Source organism: Dermacentor andersoni, chromosome 2 (assembly GCF_023375885.2).
Source record: "Dermacentor andersoni chromosome 2, qqDerAnde1_hic_scaffold, whole genome shotgun sequence".
NCBI classification, from domain to species: domain Eukaryota; kingdom Metazoa; phylum Arthropoda; class Arachnida; order Ixodida; family Ixodidae; genus Dermacentor; species Dermacentor andersoni.
Genome location: NC_092815.1, coordinates 50249455 through 50273594, shown reverse-complemented (window position 1 = coordinate 50273594; position 24140 = coordinate 50249455). Strand labels below are relative to the sequence as shown.

At 46.6% G+C, this 24140-nt stretch overlaps 1 protein-coding gene across 1 annotated transcript in view; it reads right to left on the bottom strand.

The window, feature by feature from the left end:
* Window positions 1-23226, bottom strand: part of LOC126542315 (neuronal acetylcholine receptor subunit alpha-10-like) — a 188600-nt gene extending 165374 nt beyond the window's left edge. Inside the window, exon 1 of the mRNA XM_050189334.3 lies at window positions 21961-23226. Coding sequence (XP_050045291.1) covers window positions 21961-22111 — 151 coding nt within the window. The 5' untranslated portion in view covers window positions 22112-23226. The remainder of the gene's footprint in view (window positions 1-21960) is intronic.
* Window positions 23227-24140: the final 914 nt, after the last annotated feature.

Here is a 24140-nt window from a genome sequence, read left to right as displayed (position 1 = left end):
AATTTATGTACAGTGAATATTACGCAAAGTCAGTAGTAGCGTTCCTTTGTACCACGGAATTAGATTTCAATTGGGCATATAGTTCAATAAGCTAATTACTTAAAGGGAAGCTGAAGAGTTTGCCAGAAAAAAATGAGTGAAGAGCTGTACGTAATGGTTTTCAACCCTCCGAATTAAAATATCGCATCGAAATTGAGCGAAAGAAAGCGCAAACAGATTTTATTTCGACGAAAAGTGCAGCAGCAGACTTGGGGCAGCTCGCGTGCCTCGTTTCCGCCTGTGATTGGACGAGCGGCTCGTAACGTCAACAATGGTGTTCGTCCGGACCGACCGCTGCCGCCACACATGAATCACGATTCAAGGTGGTTTGGCGCTATGGTTTGGTGGGACGGTAATGGTAAATTTCGAGACCTTGCGTTTCTCTGAGGAGTTCGGCGTTGCTCTCTACATGTACGTAGCCGGCCTCTCCAAGAAGCAAAAGATGCTGGTAGCAAGCAGTGCTTTCGACGCGAACGAAAGCGAAGTGTTAGCATTTCCTCGTGTTAGAAATGTTCTTTGGTGAGTATGTTCTTTGCAAAGCTGTGTTCAGCGATCCAGTGAGTTCGTTTCCGGGCAAACAACGGTACTGTTATGTTCCTGCATGCCTCCTCGTGGAACGTTATAAGAAGTGACGCGATCGTCGGCATTTCTGCGCTGACCCAAAGCTGTCGTCAATCTACACAGACGGTTTGCATGCGGGAAAAGTTTTCTGGCTCTTCTAGGACGTGTAGTGACCTTCATCAGCGCGTCGATCATCCACACGCTACTCGTAACCGGAGCTGTAAAGGCGGCGAATTTTGTCGGCTAGGTGAGACGGCTGGTTTCTCTCTGTGTGCGAGGGGGAGCGCAGCGTCCTGGCGCACGCCGGCTTTTAAACACATGCAAACTTTACACTTACACTGCGTTATGATAGCTGCATGTAGGCTGTTTCACAACACACGTGCGAATAGAAAATTAACGGCGGTTTGCGACGAAACCTGCGTCAAGGGTGGAAGATAAACATGTACCTTCCGTTCAGCGTGCTAACATGAAGGAGGTAGCAGTAAATCAAAATCCAGGTTTGAACGAGTTCGTGTATTCATAAGGTCTTCCAAGACCAGTTACCATCCGTCCGCCCGCACCCGTCCCGCCTTTGTGTGTTCGTTGCTCCGACCTTTTCGCGCTACTAGCAGCAAGTCGTACTCTCGCTCATTCACGCATTATTGATAAACTCTGGTAATAATCGTCGTCACGGAAGTGGGTAGAGCACAGCAGTGTTGTTCTTGAGCGCTTGAAATTCTTTCGATTCACAGCAGCCTCCCACTTAGCTGCAAGCTTCTTGTCTTGCGGGAAGCATTGGAACATCGTCGCGGCTGCTGGTGTTCGTGCAACCGTAGGTTGCTCAGAATGCCGGCATGATCGGCCCACCACTTCAATTGATGCTGCGCACGTCAACTACCACTGTACATTCACACAAACAAAGGAATGCAGGGTCGAGCTATTATGACGGCACACACGCAGAAACAAGCGCGGTCAGGCACGGTCGCAGAGACTGCGAAGGAGCGGAACACCAGTACTGACGTCACTACGCTGCGGTTTCCTGTCTCCGCTCGCATCGTCAGCGTCAGCAGCAGCGCGCGGCGCTCGACGGGGGGCGGAGCTACATCGCAATTTTAACCGGCGATTACGTCGCTCCTAAGTGAGAAGTCCCGCCCAAAATTTTACCTGCATGGTTTATAAGGTTCCCGCATCAGTATATGAACGCCTTATGGAATTAGACAGACTCTTCAGCTTCCCTTTAATAAATATACATCAAACATATAAGTTATTACTCAAAAACATAGCATTGGTTTTTGTATTCGTGACTAGGAATAAAAGTTAACAAGTTCTTCTGATCTTCCTTGATGTGAAATAGTGCTTGGGCTTTCGGCGTTAGTGGAAAATTATCACGAATATACAGGTACAAAAAAAATTGTGAGCAATATCATGTGCATATCGGCGGCCATGAACTTTGGGAATGAAGCTTAAGATCTCAACAGATAATGAAGTGACAGAAATCTCCGAAGAAGTAAACAATCTGCATTTGAAGGAGGTCATTACATTGTATTTCGCATGATACTGCAGAAAAATAAAACAAATAAAGGCAGAGTAAAATAAATGCCGTGGAAGTCCGTTTAGTTACCGGATGAGTCCGTTATTAACGCGATAGCATTAAAGGCCCCTTGTTGCAGAAAATCCGGTGTCGGCGTCGGCGAAGTTGTCCGTGCGCGGAAAATGACGCATATATTTAGATTAGGCCTTACTACATGACACGCGATATATGCGGGTTACATTGTATCGTTAAAGTTGCTCATGCCTTGTCTTACGTTATTGACAAAGTTATTCCTCGGAATATTGAGAATGACAGCCACAAACATATGTCATGAAACACAACACACACACAGCCCATGCCTTTTAGGTTAAATCTTCTCAGACCTAAATATAAAACTGCGAAACAATGACAGAAATATAAAAATTGTGTAATTTTTTTTTGGCGCAGCTATGCATAACCTCCGGGATTTGCCCACGCAAGAGGACGCGTTTACCAGAAAACTCGCCTTAGTGCATAGCGTTCACCACCAGGGTTTCCTGATAAACATTACTTTGCATAAACTGCAGTTGCCGGAAAGCGGGAGAAGCAGTCAGGAATCTTTTAATGTTATCGCGTTCCACTTGAGCGTCTTTTCGGCGGCAAGCACGAGATAGCGGGACCAAATCGTGGCCGCGGTGGCCCCATTTCGATGGGCGCGAAATGCAAGAGCACCCGTGTGCTTAGACTTAGGTGCTCGTAATTAACCCCAGCTGGTCCATATTATTCCGGATTCCCCCCACCTCCCCCTTCTACGGCGTGCCTCATAATCAGATCGCGGTTTTGGCACGTAAAACAACATAATTTAATAAATTTTTTTAAAGATGAAGCGTCGTTCAAGTTTTGTTTTTCCACTTTTGCTTCCGACAAAAAGCCACTTGGTTCTTGGTCACGTCAAAGATGACAATAGCTATACAGCAAAGGTGACGTCTTTTTAGTTGGGTTGGGTCATCTTGGATATTTTCAGACTATAATACACATATTTAACTGTAACCATCAATCGTGAAAAGTTATATAGACGCTATAAAAAAGAAAGAAAATATATTTGGTCAAACAAGTTATTTTGAAGAACAAATGGAAAAGAAAGGTGACATTGACCAGGTCGACTAGCTCACTAGTGGAGACTAAGTTATCTGGGTGAAAATCAAAACTTGAAGTTCCGACTAAATACGATAAATAAAGAAAGCAAGCAGTGTCGTGAGAGAATGTGCTGAGATCTCTTTACAGCCTAAAAAGCTGTTGAAAGAAGAAAAGGAGGAGAAAAAGAAGAGGAAAGCAACTAACTCGTGAACGCCAGAAGGACCGGCTAAGGCCACACCGTTGTGGTAGACGCGTGCTCTAAGACAGCCGCGGAAAACCGTGGGCTCGTCGTGGCCAGAATGCGTGTTTCGTGACCATGTTAAGTTAGGGCCCATTTCATCAAACTCTACGCTAGTTGCTTGGTTGGTTGTGGTAACAGGAGTTTCTTACGCACGAGGGAAAAATATAGCGAACAAAGGTGTGCAAATTATGTCTAAACAGTCACTGAATCTGGCGACCTTGTTGAGTACCTGCGGCAATAATTTTTCTTGCTTTCTTCACTGAGTGACAAATTGATCGTGCCTTTCGTTGACCTCTCTTGTTTTCTTTTTTTACCTTGTCGAGAATGGTTGCTGCGCTGAGTTGAAGGTGGAGTCTGAGAAGTCAGCAATACCCTTTAAACGCTCCAACTAGCACCGGACTTCATTCCTAAACTGTTCATCTCTGCGTAAAAACGCAATACACTAGCGCGATTTCCATCATGACGGAACAGAGAGAGGATGCACTTTTGTCCTGAGCAAGCACAGTCTGCGCGCTAGGTGAGCGGCCTCTTTATTCCAGGTAGCCGCGGGCCATGGCCACCTCCCGTGCACGTTCGATGAGGCTGCGCTGTCTCTTCGGGTCCGGGTTTGATAGTTCGGCCTCCTGCTGCTCTTCGGTTAGTGTCTGTGTGTCTGCGGTGCTATGATTTTTCCGATACACCCCCGTACCATATGGGATAGGGTGTCTGGAACATTACAGAACGTGCAGAAGTATAAATGCTGAGTAGGAGAGATTCGGTGCAATAGGATACTTTGGACGTAGCTGTTGGTTTGCAGTTTCCTGAGGGTTACTGCCTCTTCCCTAGTTAGCTTGCCTGAGGGGGCGGGTAAGTTCTTCTATATAGCCTGTAGTGTTGCAGAATATCACAGTATATTTTCAGGACTTCAACCGCTTTCGTTGGCCCGTCCTGTGAGAAGGCCCAGTAAACATGAGCTCGGGCGTAGGCGCCGGCTGCCTCATTCCGCAGCAGGGACTCGTGCGCCGGAGTCCAAACGATGTATATTTCTGGCAGGTTCTTCCTTGCACTTTCCGTGAAAATTTGTAGGCTTGCCAGAAAAAGCCAGAATAGGCTCTCTAAAAACCCTATGGCCGAAATCCGGGCACACAATACAATGATGGAGCGAAATATAGAGGAACTCTGGCCCATGCGATCAGCGTCGTCATGAAGGGAGGAAACAAAGCAAAAGCGAGTGTCATAGGATAAAATTGAAGCAAATATATATATATATATATATATATATATATATATATATATATATATATATATATATATATATATATATATATATATATATATATATATATTATAATACGGAGACCGATCAAGTTGTCCAGCGCTGTTTATTCCAAAAAAGGCAACGCCCGCAGCTCACGCGCGAAGAAGTCGAAGAAGAGGGAAGATGATGATGGCTATGTACAAATGAAAACGACGAAGTACGTTAATAGTGCTTACACTAACTTCCCCCCGTCATGGAAGCGGCCAGCCTGGCCGCAGATTAGAGATTATCTAAACGGGGAGTGAAGGGCTTCATCCGCGACACGTGAACAATTTCGGCATTCCGGCGGCGCCGGTCAGTGACGGAGTGTACTGGGCGGACGAGATAGTTCACTGCAGATGTTTGCTGCACAACGGTGTATGGACCAATGTAGCGTGGAAGGAACTTCTCACAGAGGCCTGGGGTGCGGACTGGAGTCCAAAGCAGGACTTGGTCTCCTGGGTGAAAACGTAGGTCACGGCGTTTGTTGTCGCAGTAACGCTTGCGCTCAGCTTGGGTAGCTTCTGTGCTTTGCCGGGCGATTTGACGGCAATGTGCAACTCGGGCAGCAAAATCTTCTGGAAGCGACGCGTCAGGCGAAGAAGGTGCGAAAAATAGTTCTCTGTCGAATATGGTGGAAGGAGATCGTCCATACACAAGGAAGAAAGGGCTGTAGCCGGTAGTCCGTTGAATAGCAGTATTATATGCGAATGTCACAAAAGGAAGAATTTTATCCCAGTCAGTGTGGTCAGGACGGATGTACATGGCAATCATGTCAGACAACGTACGGTGGAAGCGCTCAGTAAGGCCATTGGTTTGCGGATGATAAGTAGAAGTAGATTTGTGGACGGTATTAGTGGCTCGAAGAACTTCCTCGAGAACTTGTGAAATGAACGCCTTGCCACGGTCACTGAGAAGAACGCGAGGAGCCCCGTGGCGCAAGACGATGGGGCGCAAGAAAAAGTCGGCGACCTCAGAAGCGGTGCCGGATCGCAGAGGGGCAGTCTCGGCATATCTTGTTAAATGGTCGACCGAAGTGACAATCCAACGGTGACCGGAGGGTGTCAACGGCAAGGGACCATATAAATCAATGCCAACAAATTCAAAAGGTGCGTCCGGGCAAGGGAGAGGTTGTAGTAAACCGGCAGGAGGGGATGTCGAGCGTTTGCGGTGCTGACATGACGCACAAGAGGCAATGTATTTGGCCACCGTTGTGGATAGGCCAGGCCAGAAGCAGCGGGTCTTTATGCGGTCGTAAGTCTTGTGGAAGCCTAAGTGGCCAGCCGATACATCGTCGTGAAGTGCCTCTAATACCCGCAAGCGAAGGCAGCGAGGTAGAACTGGGACCCACCGGTGACCTGTTGGGTGGTAAACGTAGCGGTGTAGCACGCCACCTTGAAGGCGGAATTGTCGAAGTTGGCGTCGCAAGCGGCTGTTGGGTGGTTCGGTGAACCCACTAAGGCGATCCATGAGAGCTCGACAGTAGGAGTCGGCCCGCTGAAGCGAGACGAAATCAGAGCGTGATGAAAGCGTAACTTGGTCCAGGGGCGTTATCGAGAGCTGGTGGGAGGCAAGCGTAGCATCGGAACGACGTGGTTGGGAAGACGACGGCGCGTTACCGGGAGAGAGTGAGAGTGGGCAGCGAGACAATGCGTCTGCATCATGATGGCGTTTTCCAGACTTGTATGTTATAGTGAAGTCATATTCCTGCAATCGCAGTATCCAGCGTCCTAAGCGTCCTGACATGTTTTTCATTGATGACAGCCAACACAGAGCATGATGGTCGGTGACGATGGTGAAGTGGCGGCCGTAAAGGTATGGGCGAAATTTCTGAATCGACCAAACGATAGCCAGGCACTCTTGCTCTGTAATGGTGTAGTTCCGCTCAGCTGGAGAAAGTGTTCGGCTGGCATATGCTATGACTTGCTCTTTAGATTCTGTATTACGTTGCAGAAGTACTGCGCCAATACCTTGTGCGCTTGCGTCAGTATGGAGTATGGTGGGGGCACGATTATCGAAGTGGCGAAGCACTGGTCCAGAAGTAAGATGCCGCTTAAGAGCTTGAAAAGCCGACTCGCAGTCGCTAGTCCACGTGAAAGAGGCACCGGTAACCAGTAGCTTGTGTAGAGGAGATGCTATTGCTGCGAAGTTGCGTATAAATCTACGAAAATATGACGCCAAGCCGAGGAAACTACGTAGATCTTTCTGTTGCTGGGGGCGAGGAAACTGAAGAACGGCACTAATCTTTTCGGGGTCAGGCTGGATGCCAGCTTTTGAGACGACGTGACCCAATACCTTTATTGTTTTGCTTGCAAATTTGCATTTTTTTGTATTGATTTGGAGACCAGCATTCGCAAGGCACTTGAGAACTTCGTCTAATCGATGAAGATGTTGGCTGAAGTCAGACGAAAAGATGACAATATCGTCCAGATAACAGAGGCATGTCTTCCATTTTACACCACGAAGGACGTTGTCTATCATGCGCTCAAATGTGGCAGGAGCATTACAAAGGCCAAAAGGCATCACGTTAAATTCATAAAGGCCATCCGGTGTAGCGAATGCGGTCTTTTCTTTGTCAGTCTCGTTCATCGGAATTTGCCAATATCCTGACCGAAGATCAAGGCTGGAGAAATACTCCGCCCCTTGTAGTGTGTCCAAAGCGTCGTCAATTCGAGGTATTGGATATACGTCCTTGCGTGTGATCTTATTGAGCGCTCGATAATCCACGCAAAAGCGAACTGAGCCATCTTTTTTCTTTACCAGGACCACGGGAGACGCCCATGGGCTAGATGAAGGTCGTATTATCTTCCGCGCAAGCATGTCAGCAACCTGTTGTTCAATGACCTTTCGTTCGGACGGCGATACACGATAGGGGCGTCGTCGTATAATAGCGGAACCATCGGTTTCGATGCGGTGTGTAGCCGCAGGAGTTTGGCTCAACACAGGGGAACAGCTATCGAAACACGCTTTGTGTTTTGCCAAGACCACCATTAGAGCTTCGGACTGCGCGGCTGTTAGGTCAGAACCAAGAACGGCTGGAAGAGGGAAAGAATCATCCAAACCTGAGGTTGGGGCTGGCGATGAAGAAGGGCAAAGCGCGACTAGAGAGATAGGTTGAGTGTCGGCGAGGGTTGCCACAGTCATCCCTTTGGGCAGCATCACAGGATCTGGGGTCGTGTTGCAAGCAGACAGAAGGGCGCGGCCGCGTGAAAACCGGACGAGACAGGTGGCAATGAGAATTCCGCGAAAAGTACAGCGGGAAGAAGGGGCGACTAGGGCGTCTCCGTCGGCGATCTGACTGGATGTTACGGCTACAACGTCTTCGTGACCAGGACGCAGGACGTAGTCGGCAGCGATGGTCAAGTTCACGCATGAAAGTGAAGAGTCCGCAACAGGTTCAAGCTCTGTATCCGTGATGTGGACAACTTCCTCTCTACATGAAATGACGGCTGAAGCAGAATGTAGGAAGTCCCAACCCAGTATAAGTTCATGGATACACGTTGGAAGGATGATAAACTCGATGTGGTGGCGTATGCCGTCGATGAGAACACGAGCAGTACACTGTCCGTCAGGGTGAATGAATGCATTATTAGCACCACGCAAAATAGGTCCAAGATAAGGCGTTTTTACTTTACGGAGCCGCGAACACAGATCACTCCGAAGAACAGAAACGGCGGCACCGGTATCGATGAGAGCTGACGCGGGAACACCTTCGACAGTCACAGAAAGCATGTTGGCCGGGCGAACAGGAGGAATTTTTGAAGAACGATAAGAAGCAGTTTCCCCTCCAAAAACTGCAACAGTTAGTTTTCCGAGTGCTGGTCGACAAAATGGGAAGTGGGGCGAAGCGGTGATGTAGAGCGCCGGTAAGAAGATGGGGAACGACGTCTGGCCGAACGGGAACTATGAGGCAGATTGGGAGCAGCTGGTGGAGACGGAGAACGCTGTTGCGGGGACGAGTACGGTCCGGGATAGTAGTCGTCTGATCGGCGAGTGCGGTCTCTTTCGTGCTCAGCATAGCCTCGCCTTTCATCCTGCTGGCGCCGGCGACAGAAGCGAGATATATGGCCGCGTATACCGCAGTAAAAACAAACTGGACGAGGTGGACGCCACTGAGGGTACGATGGCGCAGCAAGTGCTCTGGTTCCCATCGAAGCCAAATGGTCATAGGAAGCGCCAGTAGGCACGGAAGGCACGGTAGGGGTGCGTAGCGAAACAACATCCGCGTAGGTAGGTGTGGAGCGCGCTACCGGAGCAAGATGCGTCATGGGTGTAGTCATCGCTGTCAACTCCTGCTTTACGACCTCGCGCAAGTCGAAGGCGAGGGTTGGGGCGCAGGCAGCAGGTGGACGCCTGAGGTCTTGTAGTTGAAGCTCTTCGCGGATGATGGTGCGGATAAGAGCACGTAGATCTGGAGAATGGGGAACCTGAGGATCGCTGCAGTCATGTGGAAGACGAATAGACTGCAGCTCGTCGAGGCGTTGACACGATGAAGTGATGTCTTGGACAGAAGCCGGATTTTGCACGATTAAGGCGTTGAATGCGACAGGCCCAATGCCTTTTAAGATGTGGCGAACGCGTTCGGCTTCCGTCATGCTAGGATTCGCACGGCGGCACAGAGCCAAGACATCCTCTATGTATGAGGTGTAAGACTCTTGGGGAAGTTGGCGCCGCGTTCCCAGCTTCTGTTTGGCGACTTCTGCACGGCCAGACGAGGAAGCGAAGACTTGCCGCAGCTTCGAGGTAAACGTGGACCAATCCGCGATGTCGGATTCGTGGTTGAAATACCACGTCTTTGCAACACCGGTCAAGTAGAAGGCGACGTGCCTCAATTTCTGGGTGTCGTTCCACTTGTTGCAAGAACTCACGCGGTCGTAGTGGTCGATCCAATCGTCTACGTCATCACCGCGGAGTCCCGTGAAGACAGGGGGATCGCGCTGAGGGCTCGTCACAGTCCAAGAGGGCGCCGCAGGCGGGGTCGTCGGTGTGGTAGGGTTAGAGGCGCCGGAAGGGCCGGGGTTGGAAGTGTCCATTGTTGTAGGGGTAGCTGGGTGCAGGCGGCGACCGGAACGGAGCTCCAGGGAGGACGGGAACGCGAGAGGACGTCGGGATCTTGACGTACCTCCACCACTTTATAATACCGAGACCGATCAAGTTGTCCAGCGCTGTTTATTCCAAAAAAGGCAACGCCCGCAGCTCACGCGCGAAGAAGTCGAAGAAGAGGGAAGATGATGATGGCTATGTACAAATGAAAACGACGAAGTACGTTAATAGTGCTTACAATATATATATGAAAGGAAAGATACCCTTGAAAGCACACATTTGTTGCAGTGCAGATATTTAGGTAGCGTTTGTTGCTTAATCGCAAAGTTCTGAAGACAACTGATCCGTTAAACAGCGCATCTGTCGCAATAGCATAGGTGATAATACATTCACGCTGATTCCACCCGTGTGTTTGGTCTCCAGCAGCAAGAGCACTTCAGAGACAAACATCCTCCTCTCCAGACTCCTAGGGGACTGCTATCCTTCTCTCTCGCAGCCAGCACAGGGAGAGAGGGCGGCGGAAGAAGAGGGCTGTCCTTCGCGAGCGCTCCAGCATTGCGTTTAAACAGGACCTAAACCTTCAAGCACCCCAAAGCTCTTGGACACGCCTTTAAACTCTGTCGCGCGAAAGCTCGTGCCCTCTGGAGCGGCGCTTTTGCATCGGCGGTGAAAGGTATGACCACTGACAAAACTGCCCAAACAAAGCCAATGAAAGCTATTCGTTTCAGGAAAGTCGACCGAACACGTGACCATGTGGCGGTAGGTTTTAGTGTCTCCCAACGCCGCACTCGGCGCACGCTCTTCCGAAAAAGCAGCGGCCGCGATAGCAGCGTATACGGCAGCGCGTTCGCATGTGGCAACCAGCGTATTTTATTGAGCGTATTCTGTTAGAATCGCACAGTATCCATCCAACAATAACCTTGGAAGCAATTAGCTAGAACTGCTGGGGAGGCAGTACAGAACAATGGCTGGAAGGTAGGTGGTGCAATGGGAAGGATACTGCGCAACGTGGCGAACTTTCTGCTGTGAATATGACACAGCCGCACAGGCATACGCAGGGCTTTTCGTTAAGGTGGCCGAACTATCTTGCAGCGACCTCCTCCGTCGACTTTCTTTTTCGCGTGCTATCTACACCAAGATATTTCACGAATATTAAACTAGAAACGAAAAGCACCCAGTGAATATAGTATTTGTTGTGTATTCATTACTCGCATATCACACGACTACATTGTATTTATGTGTTTTTTGCCTACACTATTTTAAACAAACTTCAGCCATGCACCAGGAACTATAACACAACCTGGTGCAAAAAATTATGTTAACGCCTTCTTTTACAACGAAATCCACAAGCTGCTTATTGTCTCGCAATCATAAATACGTAGATTCGTTTTCAGAAGCTTTATCACCATAAAGAAAGTTTTGTTTTCCTAAATTGTTTTTTATTTTTTTAGAAGCTTACCCTGGGGCATAGATATTTATTTACACAAAAGCGCGCAGTCTCGACCTCAAATTCAAAAGTAATCTTCAAGAAAAACTTGTATTGCGCATTTTCGATAGCAGCAGCCATTACCAACTTGGGATGCTGAAAGTATGGATAATACGAGTAAAGCTTCTGCTACTTGCACATATTGTCCTTACCTAATATAAAGCGATTTCTACATTGTTATCTTAAGCCGTACTGAATGTTGTAAGCGAAGCTTGTAGACAGCGCAATGCCGTGCTCAATAACAGGCAAAAGTAACCCCTAAAGGTGCTCATCGGAGATTGAACTGACAACTGTGCACTTATTTCGCCCCCTTACCTGAACGCCATGGCGGGGCGATGGCCCCCTTGTCCTCTACACACAATCAATCATGTACACACAATCGCTCATTATTAACTGGATCGGGACAATCGAAGGCTACTGTATCGTTATGGTATCTTAACTTCGAAATGATATGTAGTTACTGATGCGCGGCTATGCGTAGCATTCGGAGCCTAATGGCTCAAGTTAAATTAAAATAATTAATTTCTAAGGTTTTGCCTGGAAACGCCACGGTATTGCCATGAGGCAAGCCGTAGTGGGTGACTCAAGGTTAATTTTGACAATGTGCACCCAATGCATGGTACACGGCTGTTTTTAAGCATGAAAAACTTCTCGCTCCCATTGTCGGCGACCTTCAAATGATCCTGAGCCAAAAGCCAGAGCCGTTATCCAGGCATTTAAACGAGAATATCCGGGTAGGTTGCGAGAACAAAACCAGATCATCCGGGCAACCAGTCAAGACAGCATTACATACGCTAGTTACGTCCAAAACAAGTTACAAAAAATATTGCTTCCGACTTCTTCCAAATGTTTGTTCACAATATCTCCAGCTGTAACTTATAGTACGCTGAAGTTTTATGTCTTTTCCAATAGCGACGGTCAAAAGGCAAATACAGGGCATTATGCACTTGACTGTCATTTTTTGGCGATGCCACAGAGTTTTCTTGTGCTCGTTTCAACGCCAGCGCTCTGCGAGGTCCGCGACGCACCCGGCGTGCTGGTAGCATGTGGCAGCGTCCAAGCTGGTAGCGTACGATGCACCGTGGATGCACGAGGCTTGCAATGAGGTTCTGTCTGGGACAGAAATCTATCGCGTTCATATGGACCAGTGCACAGTATGGCGTGGTGCGGTGTGATGTGGTGGGGTATACCATTGCGAATATACACTGTATTCATTTCAAGGTTGTGGCTAGTATCATCTCCAACCAATCTACTTTGCTGGTAGCCATTTCATGCTTACTTCTACTCTCGATTACGCGAGAGCCAGCATTTTTGCAACTCGTCCTCATCGAAATGTGGCCAGCGCGGCCGGGATTCGGTCCCGCCACCTCGGGCTTAGCAGCGCAACAGCAAAGCCATTACGCCACCATGGCGGGTGGTGTCGCTAATGAGTCAAGTCGCCTTGTGACCTCAAATGAACCATTCATTACACATAAAGCCTATAATACATCATACACACACCTCCAAAAGCCCGTAAAAGTGAGAGATGACAAAAGAATCTCGTTCATATAGCTACTCCAATGTTTTAAGGTCAGTGCATCCGGCAGGTCAAGAGCTGCAACATGAGAGCATGTAATTTCTTTCAGATGTTCAGAAAAAAAAAAAAACGAATGAACGCATGCACGCACGCACGCACGCACGCACGCACGCACGCACGCACGAACGAACGAACGAACGAACGAACGAGCGAGCGAGCGAGCGAGCGAATGAACGAACGAACGAACGAACGAACGAACGAACGAACGAACGAACGAACGAACGAACGAACGAACGAACGAACGAACGAACGAACGAACGAACGAAACAAAAAGACATAGCTATGCCATCTTTTGTTGCCCTTCCCCGGTCAGAGAGGCAATAACTCAACGATAATGTTGTCCTTTAGCGTCCCGCATTCACCCTGCTTAGGAAACCGACGGCCTTCTCAGCAGGAATTGGTATTTTATGTTTTGGCTATCACAACCATTATATAAAGAAACAGTAGAAATCGAAACCTTATGTCCTCCTTACCGCCGCCGTTTTATAACCAGTACTGAGAGAACCGTGTTTTCTGAAAGTTGGAAGTTATAGAAAGGAGAATTCAATGCATCAAGGATTGAGCGAGGATCTCTGTAGACGAATGGTGTTATTAAATCTTCCTGACCCCGCATAAGTTCCCCGCGGCTGCCAAAAGAAATGCGACGACGCCGTACTTTAACCCACCTTTACGCGAACGCGACGTATATCTTCGTTTAGAGCAAAAGACCTTTTCAGCCTTTGCCGTGTGTTCAAAGCAATTGCTTTCTTTCCATTTTTCTTTCTTTCTCCGTCAAAAGTCTCTTTCCTGTCTAGCTTTCTAGAGTGTCTTGCGAAAATCCTCCTCCGTATCCCACGCAAGCACCTACACATTGATCGATATGTTTAATCCAATTGAAAAAGAGACTGCCTTGAAAATGGCTGCAAACATGTTGGTGCCATTCTTTTCTTCAAGACTGGCAATCTACATCAGATAGAGCTCCTATCGTCTGGTAGCTATTTTCAGCTGTATTGGAAATGTTGAAGTATTGATGCGCTTCTTTTAGCATAGTGTGGATGAGCACAAATGTATACTGCTATAACGTCGGATATTAACATAACCAGCGTCGATACTGACAATAGCCGCGTTTCTATGAATGCGCCAGTAAGGCATCGCAACATTTCTTTAGCACACTACGTTCATGTAAATGGAATCGCAATAATGCGACAGCATCTAGCCAATTGAATTAAACTGCTAGCCCATCGCATCAAGGGCTAGAGGGCGAAATTGAGACCCCTGGCCTTTTATCTCTTGGGCTCACATGTAGACGTGTCGCGCTTGCTAAAACAGTCGCGAGTTTTTCTAGGGCGCCTGGCTTGATGCACTGCATCTAAGCTTTGGATAATCCAATTATGATGATGCGCTAGAATATGCAGTGCACAAGCGTTGTATTCAGGTAGACACAAAAAGTGTGATTCGCCTTACGGGCTGTGTCAACCTTATAAAAGCAGCACTTACCATAATTAACGCCCTCCTCCTCGACATCAAGTAAGCGTCCGAGAACGGGACTCATGAGGCTCTAGTGCGCATTATAGGGACAGCGAAGGCAAATAGTAAGCCGACGTGGACTGTTAAAATACCATTCGAAAAACCTCGCAGCGCTTCTTTTGTGTCAAGATTTAGTTTGCGAGAAAATATCGGGTTCGCATATCTTTAGAGGAATTCGAATCGCCCGGTTCGCGAGCGGGGAGTGGTGACTTTGCACGCGCAATCACCGCCTTTTACTGCCGTCGGTGAGTGAAACAGCCCCCGACAAACGGCGCTGTGATTTTCTGCGCGAAACGCAAATGCGCTGCGCCATGGAGAAACCGAGCCAAGACAGAGCATTGGATTCGCCGCTGCAGCTGCGCTTGGTCAAGTGGCGTAGACCGTTCGGGATTCTCGCGACATCCCATGGTCTCTCTGCAAATTACAGTATGCGTGAATTTCGCGTGACAGCGAAACCAGTGCAGGAATGCACGATAACGAAACTACTGAAACGCAAAAGCTTGGCCGGTGCAGAGTTAAGGAAACGAAACCTATCGATCACCCGCGTCGTTGTCAAGGGTAGCGTCAATTACTTTTTTTTTAGAGCGCAGCCCTTAAGCGCCCTTTCCTGCGTTGAGCGTCGTCATGCCTCGTCCTTCGTCGGCGTAACCGAGCGAAAGAGCACAGTGAACGATGAAAGAGTGAACGAGGAGCATAGCGGCGGATGAAAGACGGTGAGAGCAAAGAGAGCGTTAGGAGGAAAGTGGAGGAAGTCACCTTGAAGTATACCACCGGATGGCGCTCACGTCCGCGCACCCGTGGCAGAAGTGGCGCCGGCCGTGCGGGGGAAAGAAAAAAAAAGAACTAGAAAGCTCGCCTTCGCGCATAGCGTTCTTCCCAAGCGTTTTACGGTAAACATTACGGCCCTGCCAGTCAGTGCGGTGATCGGTGCGATGCCTCAATACATGGTGATATCAAAACATTTACACATATAGAGCCGCACTCAAATTTCGCAATAGGCAGTATCGTAATCTTCGGCGAACTTTTTTTAAATAAAAGAACAACTAGAACTGAACAAGTATCATGTTCTTTCGTCTTATAATACAATACAATGATCATTTTATTACGAGTGGTTGAGTACTAGCGATTGAATTATAGTTAAGAATTCCTTCGTCATCCGGCTATACTCATTGAACGTACTGGTGGAACCTCTAACCGTGTCGTGCATTTATATCAATGTTTCGATTAGGAAAACTCTGGTGGCGATAACATTGAAACCTTAGACGTTCTCGAGCACTCCTCTATCACCTTAGCGTGACCTAATATTTGACTTTATTGTATTTTTCAACTCCATTTGTGTTGGGGGCCTAAAATACCCCTAGATGTTCGACTGCTTCCCGAGGGATCGGTGTACATTAACACAAAGGAGGGTGAAAGGGATTCACCCACATCGTGCATGTGCCCAAGATGGTGTATCAAGCATCATTCTATTGAACATATGTCTCATTGACCTAGAGATTTGTATTCACGCATGAGCACAAATTCCGTTATACGCAACTTGTAATCTATATACGGTGATTCGGTCAGCACCGTCATATCCCACTCGCAAGATTACAGATGCCTATTAACTGACCAATTAGAAACAAATAATCGACGATGATTTATTTGCAGGTTCAGTTTTCATTGATCTAACAAAGGCATTTGACTGCTTAAACCATATTATCCGTTTTGCTAAGCTTGAGGCTATCGGTGTTCGTGGTCCTGCGCTCTCACTATTAAAAAGTTACTTATCAAGCAGAGTTCAGATAGTGTCTGTGTCTAATGTCTATTCCAGAGAACAAACCACTAACATTGGCGTCCCTCAAGGGTCCCATCTTAGGACCACTACTGTTTTTGATTTATGTCAATGACCTACCTAACTGTTTGTTCTCTACTAAGTGCGTTCTGTACGCTGACGATACTACCATATTTGCCTCTGATAAAAAACATGTCACTTCTTATTAACAAGCTAAATACTGATCTAGAAAATGTTTTAAGTTGGTGTAATGCTGACCTATTATCTATTAATGCCACCAAGACTAAATTTGTTGTATTTTCCTCACATCAACAACATTCGGCATCCTCCCCTTATTTAACTTTTGGGTGACACTCTATCTCTCCCAGTCCATGCTCATCTTTTCTTGGGATTTCTCTTGACTGCAGCTTGAAATATAAAGATCACATTTCTCACATCAAAAAGAAACTAGCATACGGTATTCGCGTTCTAATTAAAACTCGTCCCTACTTTACCCATAATACATTAATCTCGCTATACCACTCATTCATTCACTCTCATATTAACTACGGCATAATATGCTGGGGTAACACTTATAATACTCACTTGGCATCCCTCCAGGTAATCCAGAACCAATCCATAAGAATTATTACAAGCAGTTCACGCTTTGCAAATGGAAAATACCTACTACATGAAAACAACATCCTAACCATTTCAGAACTCACCAAATATAATCTAGGGATTTTATTCTACAAATATATGACTATGGGAACTACGATCAATCTGCTTCTCACCTTATGACCTGATAGCTCATAGTCACAGTAGATTTGCAGTTAATAATAATTTCCGTCTACCTAAAGTGCGAACTAACTATGGTAAACAGACTGCGGAATTTTCCTCGATATCGCTTTGGAATACTCTACCACCTATAATCAAAAATGAAATAAATGTATACCAATTTAAAAGAGAACTAAAAGCATTCATAATAAATACTTACTGATACTGTCCATATGTTTAAATTTTATTCTGTGTTTTTATTGTCATGCTGTTAACAAGTGTTCTTATTACTCATATGCTATAAACATGTTTTCACATTACTCTTAGCTCTCATCTGTACTACTGTTGCTTTAAACATTGTATAACATCATAAGTGTATTTTAACAGGAGGTCTCGATACAGTATTTGACTATGGGACCTCCTTATGTATACCACGCACATGTAATCATCTGTATTTTTACTAATAAATAAATTATGATATTATGAAACTTAATGGAGGCCTTTCTACTATCCCGAGGTCTAACGATGTCATCTGTTTGCCGGCAATGGCCTTTATTAAGAACAATGTCACATGCTCCACGTGAAATGCGGCGCATTGTAGGTAAAGAGCCAGGTAATTAAATGGGTGGCTCTGTCCAGGGGTTGCACGGTAAGCTGGCGCTGAAAGTTTCTGGGTGTGACTTTTGATAGACCGACTACACAGACATCTCAAGTTCTAATATTGACATTAGAATGAATTAAGCTAAAGATATTTGAACAAGAAATAAAAAACTGCAGAATAAGTGAATATGTTCTGATGCTCTCAAGCAGCACTGGTGGCGGCTCCACGAATGCTATTCTGCACACGTATGCGGAAATTCGGGAGGTTCTCCTACGATTGCCTTCATATATTATAGCGCATTTTCCAGTTCAACATATTCTTTAAAAGCAAACAATCAAAAGGCATGGCGTGTGTTTACGTTCGTCGAACTCGTAGGCTCACAGGCTCGAAGATTTGTAGGCACCTCGACTACAGGACCCCCCCCCCCCCCAAGAAAGCAGACGTCTTTGGACGCACATACTTCTCCTGTAGAAGTTTATTAGAGCTCGTGCGTGCATTATTGGCAGAGTGTCAGGCAAGGCAACACTTTCAAGCTGCGTATACTGAAGTACGCAGCTTGCTCCCTTTGACCTATCAGATTCCTTTATAGTGCCGACCGAACCACCTGAAAACTCACTTCCTGATTGATTTTCACGTCAGTGCCTGGATTCAAGAGCAATACAAATACTTCTGGGTCAACGTAGCCGTATATCACTCTTGAGCCTAACAAAAACTCCTACAGTACTCACCATCCCACCTAAACTGACGGCGCTGTTCCGCACAGATCATCTGCTGTTAGTATGTTGATTCCGTCAGCGAGTATGACTATCTGTGCCATGCTCCACCACTGAACTTACAGTTACTGAACTAGATGCATTGAGAGTAGCGTTTTTTATGTTAAGAGCCATAAATATTGGCCTTGGTAATTTAGCTGACGCTCGAGCGGCCGTAGAAACGCTGATGTCTCCACGCCCGCCGGAAGAACTTTTCAGTGATGTAACTGCGTATATACTAAAACCTACAAACTGCATCACAGTGCTCTGCTGCACTCTTTTGGATTCATTGTGCCATACAAGACAACTTTAATGCTTACCACGCTGCCGGCGCGAAGCAACGCACTTCCACAATATCGATCCAGATACTGCTTTCTCGAAAGTACAGGTGACTCTGCTATCCACCGTCGCTTGAGGTCATTCTCGGTGGTGGTGGTGGTAGAAACATTTTATTCAAGAAGTTAATAAGAGAGTCGGAGGTCTCTCAGATGTGACGCAATCATTACAGTGTGGTCCCAAATATAAGAGTGACTGGTATTTTGAATCTTCTATGGTGCGAGTTCACTATAGGAAGAAACAAACATATTATAATTGCTACACAATCAACTTGAACGATGCGAACTACTTTTAGCACGGAATTCAATGGGCATACTCACCAATTTGCTCTTTGTGTGACCTTCCTTTGGACTTGCCACATGTTAAGTGGGACTATTGCCGTTATATTTTCAGCACTTGCTCTGAAACTCGAGCTTAGAGCTTCGCAACACACTTCGTCCGCGGAGAAGCTCCACTTAACCACGGGCCGGGATAACGTAAAAGTGCTCCACTCTATTTTTATTTAAAAAAACTGCCGTTATCTCCCTGTGATTTCTCAAAATGTTTAAGGCCATGGCAATCACGAAGGGCTATGGGGGAATGGACCAATGACTGAGTTATATTGGTGGATTTGGAAAGAAATCAGAGTGAAATAGCCCTACGTTATCCCGGCCCATATTTTCCACCGAGCACATGGAGTAGTATATACGAGGCAATCAGCCTGGCTAGTATCCCCAGCATTTCTATAAAGTCAGCATATCTTCTTACATTTGAGTTCAATAACATCTCCCCCCCCCCCCTTTTTCTTTTCATTTTTCGATTTTTCGCTCAGACATGGACAGTGTAACGCTCACAAACCTGTGCCTTGTTGCGCGCAGAGTAATGGGAAAGATCGTGTTTCAAAGACGAGATATTACCTACAGCTAGGTTTGTGACTGTGGCTGACTTTTTGTTCAAAGTTGGAATGGTCGCTGAAAAGTTTCGATATAGATTCAAATAGTAAAGCGTAGTGTAGTGGGCGACATTTTTCAGTTTATGTTGTACTGCTCAGCAGAAGAAAGGGCGAAAATAAACGAAGTGAACCGAACAGACGCTGGTTAGTTTATGTTGCTAGTGTTATGAAAGCCAACTTGGCCGCGTTAACTTGTAGCTCTTCTATAATTGAGTAGGAACCTGGCAAGCGATTTGAGAACGTTTTCTTACGCGATCATAACAATACAGTGACCTCACCGTCTTAAGTTCATGCTTTGTTTGAGCAAATAAGGAACCTCCCGAAATATCGTAAGAGCAAAGATGAGCTGCGCTATTGCATAAAAAATGAACCCGCCGTGGTGGCGTTGTGGCTTTGGTGTTGCGCTGCTAAGATCGAGGTAGCGGTATCGAATCCCGTCCGCGGCGGGCCGCATGTTGATGGGGGCAAAAACACATGTACGGTGCATTGGGTACATGTTAAAGAACGCCAGGGGATCAAAATTAACCTGAAGTCCTCCACTACGGCATGCTTCATAATCCCATCGTGGTTTTGTCACATAAAACGCCAGAATTTAATTTTTACCTGAGAGAAAGATAGAGAGATATGTAATAAGGGAAAGATTGGGAAGTTAACCAGGCAAAAATAAACTCACAGTTAAGAACTGCCAGGAACTCGCATTATATTAGTCGTGAACGGATATGCGAAAGCTTATGAATAAGATTTAAGAAAAAGACGTCCCTTCGTTTTTTAGGCAATCTTATTTCCCGCTGGATTATCTCTTGGCTAATAGTATAAACGTTGGCAGCACTTCATGAAAAAAACAAATTGAGGCAGGGAGTGGAACACGAGAACAGAAGAAAAGCATGACAACACAGATTCAGGTTAAAAGCACAACGCCCTGAGGAAGCACGACTAGGGGGACTCCGATTTGTTGAATTCACAAGGAGCAGAAAAAGAACACTTGTTCTCATGTACACGCTGAAGCATTATGCGATGTAAAGATTTCCATTCTGACTTTATTGCCGGAACGTTTCTTTGTTCTGTTCTCAATATCACCTCTTATTATCATCCTTTGTTCATTGAACAATTTAATGTGCGCGGAGATGCCGGTGGGACACAACAGTTGCCAACATATCTAATTTCATCAGATTATACCACTCACAGTCTATGTACTTCCAGGGCCCACTGCCCTTCATAGCGCGTTTTACAATAACGGGCAATGACACCACTTTAACGAAAATTAAAAATTGGGAATCGCAATAACACCTTTCTAAATATGCGCGATTACCGGAGCGTAGAGTATAAAGTCGACATTCTTCTACATCGCGTCTAACAGAAGGAAATGTGAGTAAAAATGAAACGTATATCTCCACTCTAAGAATTCGGTTTAGTACAGCTCAGGCACCCATGATCTTCTTTTATTTTTAAGTCAAGAAAAATAATAATGTAGACCTTTTTTAGGGTTGGCTACCGCGAAGTTTCGAACATTACTCAGGAAAAAAAAAAGAAGAAAATATATATGTGAAAGTAACAACGTATACTACACACGCTACAGCCACAAGCACACAAGTAGTGTCACCAAAGGCACCCCCACCGGAAGCGCAGTCTACATGTTTGGTACAGTCACCACATCACACTGGAAGTATATCCCACACAACTCTTATCAAACGTAAGGGACCTCGAAACATGCGCGCTTGTGAACTCGTCTGATGACAAATAAACACTGCTATAATTTCACTGACTTTCGCACCGAGGAAAAAAGGCATCAATGTTATTTGCACCGAGAAAATATCAGAAAAATAAAAGCACGAAAAAGAAGGAAATGAAGAAAATCTGGCCACAAGACTGCAGGCACAGCTGTCGAACCTAGGAAATCCCGTATCAATTGCAATAAATCCTTATTATTCACTGTGTCAACACTTTGGCTACGAGTACCATGTAATACAATTGTGACCAAGTGCTAGTTTCCCAATTTATTGAGCACTGTTCAATAAAAATTGAAAAGCCAACCCATCGATGCAACGCGGCGGGTTACACATGGCGAATAGTCATGAAGTCTGCCCTTTTTCTTCTAGACATCACTCGTAACAGGCGCTTGCTGCTTGCACCACCCAGTCTGAAGGGAAGGGTGCATGTAGGGGTATTATATAAATGTGGAAAATTGAAAGCGCGTCAATATCTCTCTTTGTACCTTGTAGATCTATGGAACGAAACCTATTTCACAAAGCATTGCTCATCAGGGCATCGAAGTCGTAGATTTCTGTAGTGGTGCGACAAAGAAGCTGAATTTCTCGACCGTTCGCTTACGCCGCGCCGCGCTGCAGTTAGCAGTGAAAAACTACGTTGCTTGCGTCACTGGTGGTTTCGGCAACGCCGAAGACATTGCAACGCTGTTTCTATTCACACTAGACCTCACAAAAGCTGTATCCACTCACCGAGGTTCGTGGAGAGCAGGGAGACGGTCCACAAGCAGACGTATACGACAGCTGCTCGAATCAATCCCCATCGGGACATGGTGGTGGTGGTGGTGGGGGGTATTGCAACGGCAGCTCCTGCTTTTAAGTCTCGACGCCCAACATCGACCATCTCTGCAACACGCAGACTACGGGTTCTCGCGGCGAGGCAACCGCCTCTGACAAAGTAGACAACTTGCTTGACATTGTCCTTCGCGAACTTTTCGCCGCCACGTCTCCTTCTCCGTACCACTTTCAATCACTGCGTCGGATGCGGGTGCTCCTTCTCCTCCTCTATCGCCGAATGCACTGCGATGTCGCTTTCGAGCTCGGAAACCTACAATCCAACGACCACTGCACTCTCGATGACTTGAACTTGAGGACTTGGGCGTTTTCTTTTCTTTCTTCTTTCTTCTTTTTCTACGTAGCAAAATCCTCTGGATCTCCAAGCGTAAACTCGTCGTCAAAGCCGAACCCGCAATTTATATAACACAGCTTTGGTTACGTATCTTTGCTTCAAACTCGAACGAGATTTTGGTCCCTGTGCGGACTATCCTTTTTTTGGCTTCCGAACTACAAGATGCTGAAGGCAGCCTTTTATTTTAAATATTTACGAATAGTACTTGCTCGGTCTTATAATCAAGCCTTCATATACCGACCGGTTAAACTTAAGGACAAATAACTCTAGGTTCGGGAAACGCTGAACTAACCAGGAAGTCGAAAGGAAGCAACTTAAGATGCCTCAGCCACCCTTCCGAAGAACAATGCCGCAACGCGGGCCGGAAACTTATACCCGTCAAAAGAAAAGAAAAAAAAAAACAATCTATGCTCTCAAATTTTGACGGGTGAGATATAGCGTCAAGCGGAAGCCAAATGTGCAGGAATATTTTGTCGCAAGTTGTGTATCACGAAGTAGGAACCCGAAGGAGAAAACTTGCGTGCGGAGATGCGAGTAGGAGGTCCCTCAACGACGAAGCATATTGTTTCTTCCAGGCTCGGAGGCGAAGAGGTGACGTGGGCTCCGCAGGAGGAAGAGGCAGCACAGTGCGCGATCGGGAGGCGCCCGTCGCAGCAAGCGTGTCCTCGCGGACGAGGCGACGGACGGGCTTTGAGCCGAGGCTCGCGGGGGCGGCGAAAACCGCGCAGCCGGCGCGCGACGCGGGGCCGTGATTGCTACGGGCTCCGCTGTAGGGCGCTGCGTCGGAAAGGTATAGAAAGAGGGAGCGCGCGCCCAAGGGGGAGCCCAGGGGTGGCAGGAGGCGAGGATGCAAAGCGGGAACACACTTATTGGGACAGCGAAATATGAAACGCAGACCGAAACGGGATATGCCGCGTTTCCGGAAAGGTGATATGTTGGACAGGACGTACGTATAGGAACCGAAGCGTCTCACGAAGGGTCCCTGTGCGTCGAAATGATTAAATTGACGCGGATGCGCACGTTAATGTCGTGGGCACCTGTGGGCGCCAGTTCGAAGGTTTGGAACATTCTGTTCATTGCTTTCTGTCTTCTCTTTTCGGCTTTTCTCGCTGCTGTGCGTGTCATAGCTCGCGCCTGGTCCGTATGCCTGGTGCAGCGGCGGGATCAGCACTTCCGAAATCCGACGTATGAATACCGGAAGGCGCGCTGTTAATTTCGCCAGGGGTCTGCGTAGGGAAAACTGGCTGCAGTTTTCGTTAGCTGCAGGCTAACCTCATTTGGTGGAGATATGCCGGTGACGTTTCCGCCCTAGTGCAGCCACGCTCAGGCTCGTGACTCCAGTGTGTGTGTGTGTGGGTGTTCACAATGTGAAGTATGCATTAACTATAGGTCCTCAGTAAGTCATCATAAGTCATTTTAAGTCATATGACTAATGGCGCTTACAATACATAAGGTGTTTGTTTAGCTGCAGAAAATTTTTAAATATTTGCCTATGGCAAATGTTACAGTTCTAATCCTTCACATAAAGTACCAAATCTGTATCCTCAATTGATTATGTAGCATAATTATGCTAATGAACGTTTAATTACTGCTTACTTTAAGGCACATACTTCAATCTATGAATTTTAGCTAGTGAGTTTGCAAGGCATATCGACTTAAAGTGAGTTCGGAGCATGGCACTGGTTTCGAGATATGCGCCTTCAAATTTGCGGTAAAGATAGACTGTTGTTCTACTTAATATTTT